The sequence below is a fragment of the Diadema setosum genome, chromosome 6 (assembly GCF_964275005.1).
Source record: "Diadema setosum chromosome 6, eeDiaSeto1, whole genome shotgun sequence".
In the NCBI taxonomy this organism is placed as follows: domain Eukaryota; kingdom Metazoa; phylum Echinodermata; class Echinoidea; order Diadematoida; family Diadematidae; genus Diadema; species Diadema setosum.
The window spans coordinates 27,691,235-27,705,115 of record NC_092690.1 but is presented as its reverse complement, the minus strand read 5'-3'; the positions used below and the strand labels follow the sequence as shown (position 1 = coordinate 27,705,115).

The following is a 13,881-nucleotide window of genomic DNA, read 5'->3' as shown; positions in this document are numbered from 1 at the left end:
AGAGCACCTGACTAACCGCTTTCAGAAAGCAGGGAGAACAATTACTACCCTTTAATAACACAGTCTAAAGTTGGTGGAATGTGTAATTTTCATGAAAAATTATCATTTTTTTTTTTTGGGGGGGGGGGGTGGAATTTTATTTTCTTTATATTGTTTTCTACACATGACATCACAACTACTACTGTAGTAGTCCCCTCATCCAGTGGTTCCAACACCAAAACTTTAAAAATTCACAACTTTTGCATCGATTGTCTGATTTTCCTCAAACTTTTACTGATGTGTTCTACTAATGGTGCTGCTTACACTCAATTCATTTCTCTTTGGGTTTTGGCTTCCTTAACAAAAAAAAAAAAAACAAAAACAAAAAATGGTTGGGTGAGGGAACCCTACATTCTGTAGATTAAAGTCCTGTTATGTTTGTTTTCTTGGACGCTGTCAAACTACTGTATGTGAAGATGTGCACCATCATTTTTTTTTTCTTTTTCTTCTTCTTTTTTTTTTCAGAATAGGTGCCATCATCACAGGATACGAAGACTACAACATTTTGTGATGTGTCATACAGTACAGTGTACATGTATGCAATGATATCTAAAGAGAAAATAACAGAAGTCCAAGACTTCTCACTGCCCATGAAAAGTGGTGACACAACATTCTCTCCTGTGACAATTGCTCCAGTCTTATTTTCTCCCAGGACTTAGGGGTAGGGTTGTGATAGGGTTTTAGGTTTAGTTTGATGAGATGATTAGGATTAGGGTTTAAAGGGATCGTATAGTTTTGGTTGAGACTTAATTTCAGGTTTTTATCATTTTTTGGTGAGATAGTGAGAAACCTCTTATGAAATTTGAAAGAGCTTGTAATTCTTTGAGGATTTCAACATTTATTTGATGAAAATTAATTTTGAAATGGCTGAGATATACAAAACAGAGTGATCCTATAAATAAAGTGTGGGACCCACACTTTATTACGATCGTTTTGTCTTACTTTGTTTTTGGATGTTTCAGCTATTCCAAACCCGATTTTCATCAAATAAACTTTGAATTCCTCTCAAAGTGGTATGCTCCGTACTATTTCATAAGTGTTTTCGTGGAATCTCGCAAAAAAGTTAAAGCCCAATTTTCATCTCCACCAATACTGTACTACCCCTTTAATAGTATTATGTTAGTGAGTAGAATTTATGTTTAGGTTAGTGTGTACAGATACATCTAGTTCATGGAACAAATGCTGCTGGAGCAAATGTCATGGAACCGTGAAAAGCACAAATCCCTTTCCTTGTTCCTGACAATTATTTTATGGGCAATATCATTGCCCTGCATTCTGAAAAGGTGTAGAGTCAAGTGCTCCTTTGTTATGCACTATAAAAATGAAAATATGACTGTCCAATTTTTGTCCAATTTCATTGACGCGTAGACCTTGTATACAGTTTTTCTTCTTATATTTCGGCATTCACTACATCCACATCCAGTGTAGATATTTGGGGTAAGTTTCCCTTTTATAACCAAAATAAAACTGTTAATACAAATACAAGACAAAAACAAAAACAAACAGGGCCTACATACAAATAATATGTAGGGCCTATAACATAAACATACAGACATACTGAAGGACTATAAACACAGATACATGCGTACATGTAGCAAGTCACCAATATACACATCTACTACATACACAAAACACCAAACACCTGACACCAAAAACCAAATTACACACACACACACACACACACACACACACACACACACGGCTGCTACCTTTACCTGTGACGGAGTACCTGTCATACCCCGGTAGCTGCCTGTTGGACCCCAGCATGGTGTCATCTTTGGACCAGAGGATGGTGCCCTGAAGGCTGTCCACCGCACACTGGAGGGTGACTTCCTGGCCTGCCACAACACTGGTGTTCACTGGTGTAGTGGCAAAGCTCTGCTGGCAATTTACTGCAGGACATACACATGTAGGATGCAAAACATCAATGAATATGGGGTGTCAGTCAACATTATCAACAGTATGCACATCTTATAGGCTATGTCCTCACAGTAAATAGGGCAGCGCAGTCAATACTTTCAGGTATTGTCATCACCTACAATAAAAGTACTTGTAGGTGATGACAATATCGGAATAATCACAGCTGCACATGGCACTAACCCATACTGGTCCGACCCGTCTGTCTGACCAGTAGGTACAAAGTTTTTCCATTTTTTAGTGATCCATTCCTGAAAAAGTTACTGGTCCGATACAATTCTTTTTAAAAGTTTGTCTAATGAAACTTGTTTTTGAAATGGCCAAGATAGCCAAAAAACAAGGCAAAACAAAGTGGTCCTCATCATAAGGTAGTTCCCGCGAACCCATCCCTTTAACTGCATTACCAGCTTCACACAGGTTTGACACAAAAGCGAATAATAAACTTCTTTTGTGGTAGCCAGAGGGTTAAGCACCTTCAGATTTCAACACCAACACCAGAAAAAAAAAACTCCTTGAGGGATGGGCCAATGAAAGGAGAGACGGAGATTTGACCCTAGGGCAATTTTCAAGGTTTTTAATAAATTCCTGGGCAGGAACCCAACACCAGATTTGGAAGATTTAGGGTGGGGAGAGGTCAGACTACAAGTCCAAATTGGAGAATTTGTAACAGGTAGTGCACACATAATTATCCCTTCAGTAAGCACCTGCAGATATTTTCCCTGTGCTCTGAGAAGGGCGACCCACATAATGGAGAATTGTGAGAGCCATTTACAGTCCTTTGTACGCCCATTTCATTACATGATTGCTATGAATGGGGAAAGTCAAGATGGATTTCTACCACCAACAACCAGGATCCAGCATTTTTTTCTTTTTTTGCCAGTGGAAGCAGAAGTCAGTTCAAATGGGTGCAGTTTACAGCCAAATGAAAATAGATCAGACTCCCAGATTATGATGTGATGAACACAGAAGGGGGGGGGGGGGGGCATGCAAGGAATACCAAACTGTAGGCTACAGTGGAGGCCTATGTACTACACCAAATATGTTGCCAGGTTTTTATTTTCCTGAATTTTGCGAGTCAGGTGCCATTGCAAATTTAAAAGCAAGTGCAAATATCATCTCTGATCCAAACATGAGAGTGACATGCACATGCATACTCTTCAATACTGTAGGACCTATTGTATGATCGCGAATTAGACCACTTGTGAAAATGTCGGAAAGTCCCAATACGAACAAAAAAAATAGAATCACAAAAATTATGGTAAATACAGCTATCGTAATGTAAGGGGCTGTGATGTTTAATGACTAAACTTTGGCAATATGGAATCTGTGACACATATACCAATGAGGGCATGACACCCAAACTTTGAGTGGTTTTTGACCGTGGAAAGAATGGAAAGAGAAAATGTGGTGGGCCACATCATTAAAACTTTTGCAAAGGTCAAACTAACTCAAAAAGGAACTAGAGAAAATGCTGGTATCTATGTTAAACTTCAAAAGTAACCACAGCAAGAGCATTAGATAGAGCATGGTAGCTCCATGGACAGAGAGATACAAGGAGAGATAGATATATATTCATAGATAGATAGACAGACAGACAGACAGATAGATAGATAGATAGATAGATAGATGGACAGATAGATAGATTGATTGATAGATAGTGTGTAGATAGACGAAAAAGAGAAGAGAGATTGAGAGTGTAAAATGTGAAAATTACTAGTGTGATAAACTGCTATGAGACACTACAATGTACTGCATGATTCATGTGTTCTACATGTGATATCTTTCCAAATACAGTTGAACCTCTATTATCCGGCCTCCCTTTATCCGGATCTCTCTATTATCCGGACGCAATCTCGCCGTGATTTTTTTATCTTTTTTTAAGAATTACGGGAGGTAAGGGGGATTCCCAACTCCTTGAGAACTCCTACACAAACACACATGAATTACATATACTTGATACATTTCTTAATAATTATTTAGGTAAATCATCCCAAGAATTTATAAAAGAAAATGATTTCATTCTTGCAAACACGAACCTCTATTTTGGGGTCTGTTACTGAGTGTAACAATGAAAAGGTTGCAGTATACACATTACTACATGTGGTACTACAATGGGCTACATCAGTACATGTGTATGTATAAAGCATTGAGTCTCCCGTATCCGGCCAAATCCCTTATCCGGATGAGCCCCGATCCCGACTTGTCCGGATACGAGAGGTTCAACTGTATACGGATTATCTTTGACCACTCATAAAAAAAACATGACTTAAGACTTTTACAGCCAGCAGGCACGTCTTTTACAGCTTCGATTGCAGAGATGGTCTACAGAGGGAATGTTCACGTTGTTGCATGAATTGGAGACTCTTATTACTTAACGCAATTGAAAAGCATGTTACCTTTTAACAAATATAAAAGAAAAGGTGGCTTTTTTGACACAAAATCCTATAAATTTCTACTCCAGTTGACATGGAAGTCTACTGTCACAAAGCTTGAATGGAGCATATTTTTTAAGATCAGAAAGAAAGAGCTGCTATCTGCTAGTGGTATTCAAAAGACAATAAATAACTCTTACTAAGTTTAAAGCCAAAAACCAGTCAACTCAAAAGCAGCATGCATGGGGAAAAGCAAATTACATGTACACAAGTAGTACCGAGTACCCAACATGGCATCCACTGAGCACTAACACTTTTCTTAGATGATCCCTGAAGTTTGTTCCACCTGCTGCTGCACATGTGTGTACACTCTACAACATGTACCTCAAGGAGCTGTCTGTACCAGATATCACATTCCTGCTTATCAGAAGTGCATAACATGGCATGTACCATGAAGAGAAAACTTTCACAGCCTTTTGGGACAGGGATTGTCAATAGCAATGACTCTTTCACAGGATAAAAGTCTCCAATGAAGATTAGATCACCTCAGCTGAACATACAATGAATCATTACACACAACTTTTATGCAGTTTTTATCCTGCCAATTCAGGTTGGTTCAAATCACTTTTTATTTTGCTCATTTTCATTCAATTCACATTTATAAATGATACCTTTAAAGGAAATTAACATAAAAGGAAAGAAAATGGGGGGGGGACAGAGAAAAAGAGCATCCATGAGAAAAAGGATGGCATGGAGTGATGAAGAGATAATTGAAAGTGGTTCGAATGAAGGAAAAATGAAAGGAGATCCTAGGAACTCCCATCTTCACATCTGGTGGACATGTGTGATGGAAGGATTTAAAGTAAAACATGGTGAAAGAATGCTGGCAAAGGAAAATGGAAAGGCGAATGGATGAGAATGGAGTGACAGAAGAGCAGGTGGAAGAAAAGGAGCAGGATAATCTGCAGGACATCTTTGTCTCACCTGAAGGTAACTGGAGCAAGAGGGTGAAGAACAGATGAAAGAAGATGAGCCAAACAGTCCTCTGAATCATCTTGTGGGAATGTATTAAGTTTCCTTTTGTAACACCTGGTATTAAGATAAAGTAAAAAAGGGGAGGAAAAGCAGAATAGAGATTGTACATCTTGTGGGCCTCCAACCTCTAATGACATCCATGCAGTCCACTCAACAAAGTTAATTCCACTGTTTTTATCATGCCAGTTCAGATAAGAATCATGCATCAGAAGGTGTTGTTGCTGTTTTTTTATCAAAAGTGGTAATATAAAAGTTTCTCCATACCATTTCTGAAAAAAAAAACAGAGTTTCAGTAGAGCATAGATCTGATAATATTGATTCCCCTTTATTCTCATGAAAGAAGGCACTGCATGCAAATACGGTTTATCTGAACTATCAAATCATCTCAGTATCAAACACTGGGCAATACTCTTTCTTGTTTGAAGTAATAGCTTTCAGACAATTTTTTTTTTTTGCAATCACACTTTGAATTAATAATCTAAACCATCTTTATTTCACAGAACAGTATACATGTAGTCTTTCAATAATGACCATTTGTGAGTCTTTTCCAGCAAAAAGACGTCTTGGCAATGTATTTATTTGTACTAAAAATTAATGTTTGCATACAGTAAATAGTAAATATCAACTAATTCAGAGAAAATGAATGGCTATGATATTAATGAAAGGGTTTTAGTGAACATCTGAAATGTACAGTGAACATATTTCTTTAAATCCTCCATTACAAATTATTAATTTTATTTCATGTAGATTTTCCTAAATAAACAAGGAAGTCTGTGTATTAAAATGAAAAGCTTATCAAATCACATTACTGACATTTTGTAACTTTGCAAATTGTATTGCATCCCTCAATTTTCAAACAAATGTAAACTGTACATGCAGAATGATGCATCAACTACTTGTATGATACAGCTGTATCCAGTCAAGCAAGGTACTAAAACTAGAAATTCAATGTACACAAAAAAACTTACAAGTAGGGTGTACATTTACAGCTACAAGCATCTTATGGCCTATTCCTGGCTGCTATTGTTTTTTGTTTTTTTTTTTTGTGTGTGTGTGTGTGAAATTGTGTTTTTAAAAAGAAAGAATGATGGATACTAAATGAAGCTGTGACCAGAATGCATTTCAGTACTACATATATGCATTTGGTACAATTTATGTACAATGTAGGCCTACAGGCCTACACCACCTCCCTGATATCAAAGTTGTTTGCATCTCCCTGTTGTAATACATCATCAATCAAAACAATGCATGCAGGTGTATTAAAATACAAGCAAAAGAAAGTAGAGCTGTATAATGTATTATAGCTTAGAGCTACAATTGTAGGCCCTATATAAAGCAAACATGCCGTATTATGGCACCCTCATGAAGAGATTCTGTTGTTGTTGTTGTTGTTGTTGTTTTTGTTATTGTTGTTGGGTTGTTATTGTTGGGCTGTTGTTGTTGTTTTGTTTGGGTTTTTTTTTCCTTCTCCATCTGCCCAGATATGATGTGTTAGATTAGATTGAAACGTGTTTAGTGCCAAGCATGCTTCTAAAGACGTTCCACAGAGTCATGAACATCACATTTAGAGGTTTGTAGTGATCTTTAAAATGCATTTCATTTAATTAATGAGATACACACACATCTATCTGCAAATAATCCACAAAATCCACTGCTCTGATGTCAATATGCATGAACTCACAACACCACACACACTTTCTTCCTTCATTCAGTCATGGTCATGGAGCTACACATGTAGTGGGTATTAGCTCCATACACAGTAGCTCCATGTTTCAATCAGGCATGCCCCAGCCACTCTCCCCTGCAGTGTTTATGGTTGGAGCGGGATGTTTACAGTAACCCAAGCCCATGATGTGATTGGTGTCCACATAAACTGTGTGCAAGGTCTGGTCTGCCAGCACACATGCTTAGACAATGTCCATCAATCAACAGTCCTCGGAGTGAAGAAAGTTTCCTTTCCACTACTCGTTTTCACTGTTTATTACAGCTTTGCTTGGACATAATAATTATAATGATTTTTTTTTTTCACGGCATAATGGATTATGTTTTGTGTTCTTCACCATTTCCATTAGAAGAATTCATTGAAGGGATGATATAGTACTGGTGGAGATGAGAATTTTCACTTTTTGCGAGGTATAAAGAAACCACTTAATATGAAATAGTAGGCCTACAGAGCATACCATTCTAAGAGGAATTCAAAGTTTAGGCCTGTTGATGAAAATCGGTTTTGGAATGGCTGAGACAACCAGAAACAAAGTAAAACAAAGTGATCGCAATAAAAGGTGGGTTCCACCTTCTGTTAGGATCGCTCTGTTTTGGATACATTGAATTATATCTCAGCCATTTCAAACCAATTTTCATCAAATAAATGTTGAATTCCTCTTGGAATTATGTGCTCTTTCACATTTCATATTAGAGGTTACTCATTATCTCAACAACTGTTAGAAATCTGAAGTTAGGTCTCAATTTAACTATAACCATCCCTTCAATATGCCCTGCACATATTATTATTTTTTTTTCCATGTGCCAGAATTGGACATTTGGGCAAATGTCTCATACAGGCATGGCAAAAACTATGCTTGATTTCGCTTACTGTGCAGGAAATTGTGTTTTTAGCAGTGCTTTTTTTTTTCTTGAACACTTTCTGTGTACATTGTAGCATGGTGTAATTAAGTACCATCTAATATATACCCCGTTTATACTAAGGAAAAAGCGGGTTCTGAAACCCCCTGTAGCCGCTTCGAGCAGGCTTTCAGCTCAGTATAAACAGACAGAATTCAGAAAAGGCGATCCGGTCGGTCCGGTCCGGTCGGGTTCTGAAACCTCCTACGGGGGGAGGGTTCAGAACCCGCTATAGCAGGCTCGAGGAGGCTCGACAGCAGTATAAACGCTAGGGGGTTCGAAAAGCCGCTTTTTTGCCGACCCGGAAGTTATCACTGGAGGTCATCGCGCGTTCATGATGTAAACAAGCAACTGCACCGGATCGCGAACCCACGCATTCGCGCTCAGCAGTCACGTTTCCGCGCGAAAGTGATGCCACGAAAGCGCGCGCCGGTTTTCGGAGGGGAATTCGGTTACCATAGGAACGGAAGCCGTGACCCTGCTAAGACCCGCTCGGGCCTGCTTTCGCTCGCGCAGTATAAACAGACGAGAGCCCGCTTTTTCGTAGCAGGTTTTCGAACCTCCTCGAGGCGGCTCGAAAACCCGCTCGCAGTATAAACGGGGTATTAGAGTCCCCTTTTGATTTCTTAATAACCCTTTACACACTCTTTACTTTGAATTCACTTTAGAAATGATGATGCTAACTGCTTTGAAAGTTGGCATCATTCATGGACAGAATGTCTTAATAGAGCACTCTCAATTTCAGCTTACTGTAATCTGATAATCCTTTCATTGTTGTTGCTCCTGTGGTTTACATCCTGTTTTTGTCCCATTCATCACACAGCTAGCACGGCTTCATAAAGCTCTTGAATAGACCCTGTACTTCAGAGCCTCTTTTCTCTGTTCACACTTTTCCGGAGTGTGTGGTTTCTTTCCAATATACAGAGTTCATCTAAATTGAGTTATAATGCACATCATTTTAAAGGTTAAAGTCTGCTCTTTCAGAATCTGTTCTTCACTAAAAATCCTTGTCTGGCGACTCTTTGTTGGTTTTGTGATGCAGGGTCACATATGGTAGGAATTAGGGGAGAGCGGAGAGAAGTGGGACATTATTTCAAGTTCGCCGATTTTCTCCTTATATCTTTTTATAGAAGAGTTTACATTTCCTTTCGGGCTTGCATGAAGGTTCATATGGTACATGTAGGTTACATAAAGAGCCATAAGCTGGGGTGGCACTGTTCTCAATTTTCTGCAGTTAAAGGGAAGGTAAACCCAAAGAGCAATGTGGATTGAGTGAAAGCAGCAACATTAGTAGAACACATCAGTGAAAGTTTGAGAAAAATCGGACAATCGATGCAAAAGTTATGAATTTTTAAAGTTTTGGTGTCGGAACCGCTGGATGAGGAGACTACTAGAGGATAAGACGTATGAGTGGACAACAATACAAAGAAAATATAAAGGATATTCAACAAAAATTCACTTTTCTAGAATTATGAAAGAGCAGTGGACCAACCGCTTTCAGAAAGCAGGGGGAATAATTGCTACCCTTAACATTATGTCAATATCAAGTTGATGGAATATGTAATTTTCATGAAAAATGGATTTTTGTCGTATTTTCTTTATACTTTCTTGATATTGTAGTACACTCATACGTCATAACCTCTAGTAGTCTCCTCATCCAGCGGTTCCAACACCAAAACTTTAAAAATTCATAACTTTTGCATCGATTGGCCGATTTTCTTCAAACTTTCACTGGTGTGGTCTAATAATGTTGCTGCTTTCAATCAATCCACATTGTTCTTGGGGTTTATCTTCCCTTTAATGAAAAGAAAAAACCTTATTTTGGGGGAGAAGTTGATCCATCCGTGGGTAAAGTGGGACAACGGCAAGGGAGAAATGGGACGGTGGGGGTAAAGTGGGACATCCTATAGAAATGCCAAAGTTGGAAGGCGTAATGAAACATTGGAAATGGAAACAGTCAAACATGCTTTAGAATGATCTTTATTATCTTTATTGGTCTTTGCATTTTCTTTTCAGAGTACATCAACTGTGAATTTGGGTAATAAATACTGTTTGATTCAACTTTCATCTTAATATGTCTGTTTGTTCAGTATGAATTCCAAATACATGTAATGGTATTATAAGGGACAAATGGGACACGTTGTCCCAACTGTCCCCCACATGACGTATACACAAATATGTAGGACTACGCAGTAACCATGCAGGCATTTGTCAAAAACAAGTTATATTAGTTGCATATTAATAAGGCTCACCACCAGCTTAAATTGTGCCCTTGAAATCATGAATACAAAGACAACAGGTAATAATTAACCTGATTTCAAAAAGAATATTAAATTTTGGGGAAAATTTTCAATAGCAATTTATACTTACTTAGAATTTGCCAAACTGCATGGCTTTCTTAGTGTGATGTATGGTTGCTAGCTAGGGGCTTATTGTAGATAATAAGCCAATCGCTGATTTGTTGAACAGTTTTTGATTCAGAGAACATGTCCCACTTAAAGGTCCAGTTTACCTTTGGAAGAAGTGTTTTTAAAGATGTTCAAGATAAAACATTTGATGCATATGTGTAGGTCTGTTGTATCACAAAACATCCTACCATATAAAATTCTCACAATAAGGCCTAAAATATAAGGAGATATCAGTATTTTTCTCACTCAACCATAACCGTAGACGGTTTAATTTGAAAGAATTCTTATTATAACTACTGTTCACATTTTGTGTATCTAACAATACTTAACATTGATTATATGGATTCAAATTTTTAAAGTGTTTGTTTCTATCCCAAACTCACATTTTAGAACTATTTTAAAGCACTAAAGCTGGGTTTCTGTTTCATCTGCAAATGGTAAATTATGCCTTTAACCCGCGTCCCAACTCGCCCCGCTCTCCCCTATACGATCTACACAAGAATGGCAAGCTGGATTGCACATCCCATTTGTTACATCAGAATTGTTGGTGTTCTGAAATAGAGGAGACTGGCTTCAAGTAAATAATGATAAATAATTAGGGTGATGATGAAATCATAAACCATATGAAATTACCATACAACTAAGGTGATTTAATTGGCTACCAACCTGATAGGTCAATAAAAAAGGTAAACTTTATGCATTCATAAGAGAACACCTTCAGTTTTCTCTTCAAAGGCACAAAAGTGAAAATTGCTCTTAATAATTGCTCTTCCATGTAACAATAAGAACAAAGGAATATTTCAACATAATAAAAAACATGAATTAAGTGGCAAAAATAACGAGGCTCTATGACCTCCGTGATATCTTTGAAGCCAAAAAGATCAATAAAGGCTAAAATAATGGAGGAAAATGAAGAATCTTGTAAAATCCAAATTCAACAGAAATAAGAGAGCAATACAAAAATGGTGGGAATTTGAATTGATTTCTCAAGTTAGGGGAATTGCAAATTATATTTCATTCTTGCCCTCACTCCCTATGTCATTTGAAGTTTGAGTTGACAGAAGATTCTTATTTTCCCCCTTTATTCAAGTTTGATTTTGTTTGCGGTTATAAAGAGATAAAGAGAACAAAAACTTATTTTTGTTATTTCATTCATGTCTCTCATTGTGTTAAACTGGTCTATTCTTATAATTGTTATCTTGAAGGGCATTTCCAAAGGAAAAACAACATGTCAATTTTGGCAATTTTTACTTTTGTGCCTTGGAGGACAAAACCAAATATGTTCACTCATGTGTAAAGTCTCCCTTTATATTGATATACTAGTTTGATAGCCAATTAAATTACCTTTAATATGGTATATCATACATATGTACACTGATTTTCATTAAAATCTTCTAGATGAAAAATTTGAACTTGAAAAAGTGTTTTTAGACCTTCTTTTTGCTTAGTGTAGATCCAAATTCAAGGAGCAAATACCGTACAGCTGGATATCTCTCTCTTTTTTTTCTCTCTCTTTTTTTTTGCAAACAGCAAAGAAATATCAATGCCACAGGCAGTAATTGAATTCATTTTCAAACTTTTTTTTTATACGAAATACATTTTTTTTTTTTTGTACGTCTTCTCTATTAAGCACATTGATTTACATACCGTAGTGTACAGCAGTAGGAATCCATAGTTTTTGCTGTTCTTCTTCTTCTTCTTGTTCATCCTCTTCTTCTTATCTGTCTCCTTCAATTCTGAAGATTTGATTCTTGCAGATTGTGTGTGTGTATTTAGAGGACTGGACGTGTGCAAGTAGAATTTTCTTGTAGCATTTACGACAGGTTTCTGAGTACCAGTATTTGATAAAATCTGAGAGTAATTTTATTCAATACCAGTTCCAATATGAAAACCAGGATGATACATCAAAATATGCAAAGATCTGATTTATCACTAGGGTCTACCCTCCATGGCATTACTCAACTGTTCAAAGGTTATGATATATCTAGATACTCTACTCCATATTTGCATTTTCAATCAGTGTTTAACTAATTCATTTATATAATTTTTCAACAATTTGCAATCATATCAAATTCAATGCAGAGTCAGAGTTTTCTTGATTCGTAATGGGATGGGAGGTCTCTACTTTAGATAGTCTAGGATCGGATGCATCAAAATAGATAATTTGCATTGAATACAAATGGCATATGTTCAGTAAATCTAGTATGGTATTAATATCCTTCATTATTCACCATACCACAGATCTTGCCTCTGGCTCCATTTTCTTTGCCTTTGCCATTTGGATTTCATTCACTCAAACTTTCAAATGTGACGTTTTCAGAAGAGATTGCGACAGTAAACACTTGACTACACACAAGTACACACAGCCTAGCCTCGCAACTCGGAGGCTACTCAAGTTCATCTACATTGTACTGGCTGTCTATTGTTACATGAATCCATTTCAATGTAGACTCTCCTCTAGTTTGTCTCTAGTTTAATCCAGACATGTTCTGGAGGTTTCTACTTTCTAGATCATATTAGATGACGAGGCAAATTTGCATTAATAAGGAGGGATGGGATGTATTCATTTTCCGCTTGTACACGGCAAAACAAACATGGAGAAAAGTTTGAGAGAAAGAGTCGGCCATCGCTCTTGATGAACAACCTCTGAAAATCTCATTGACTGTGCAGACACGATATGTTTAGTGTGTGATGTGGTTGTTGTGTCTCACCCACACCTTCAGGCTCAGTCAAGACTCCCAGGATCGCCAGAGAAAGGCGTTTATATTTCGGTTTTCCAAGTGCGACACGCAAGGCCAATAATAAGTTCAATTCAGGGATTCGTGAAAAAAGGGGGACCGACAACACGAGGGAAGAATGAAATGACAACGAGAATACTTACAAGTTTGTTGTTTTGCCTTTTGGAGAAAGACCTCAACAACGTTAAACACCGCTTCAAGAGACCGCTCACACTAGAGAAAGAGATTCAAGCTTTCAGCTATAGCTCGTGCACCTTCCTTGCGGGTGGGTCTCCAGTCCGGCGGTGACGGTCGAACGACAAACCTCTGCTGGCTCTGCTCTGGTCACCAATCACACGACGATCATCTCGTCTGTAATAAAACCTCGTCTTGATTACCTCTGAATTACGTGCACCATGAAACCTAGTTTCTGCTCAGAAGTTTGGCTAGGAGAAATACGCTCTAACGTTAATGTAAACTATCATTGCTAGTATTGTTTTTTGAGAGAGCCAAGGCAAATTAACGTTAGTGAGGAAGAGGAGAGTTGAGACCTTTGGGGAGAAGAAGATCTCGACGTGAAACGTGCGCGTTGTTGTTGGTTTACTTTTCATATGGCTTCATGACATTGTGTTTGATCTCGCACCGCTGCTGATTGCGTGCTTTTGCTGCGTGTATGTAGCGCGCGCATCGCAAATTTACACGCCAATCAAAAGAGTTGTGGTTGATGTCAATTCCCGATCCCGGGTGATCCCGCCCATCACCAATATTATT

General features: G+C 37.8%; 1 protein-coding gene across 1 annotated transcript in view; it reads right to left on the bottom strand.

The window, feature by feature from the left end:
* LOC140230060 (nephrin-like) overlaps positions 1-13,366 on the bottom strand; it is a 71,902-nt gene extending 58,536 nt beyond the window's left edge. The window contains exons 1-3 of the mRNA XM_072310267.1: positions 13,275-13,366; positions 5,313-5,417; positions 1,755-1,931 (exon numbers count right to left, since the gene is read on the bottom strand). Of these exons, the coding sequence (XP_072166368.1) occupies positions 1,755-1,931; positions 5,313-5,382 (247 nt within the window). The 5' untranslated portion in view covers positions 5,383-5,417; positions 13,275-13,366. The remainder of the gene's footprint in view (positions 1-1,754; positions 1,932-5,312; positions 5,418-13,274) is intronic.
* Between the last annotated feature and the right edge of the window lie 515 nt (positions 13,367-13,881).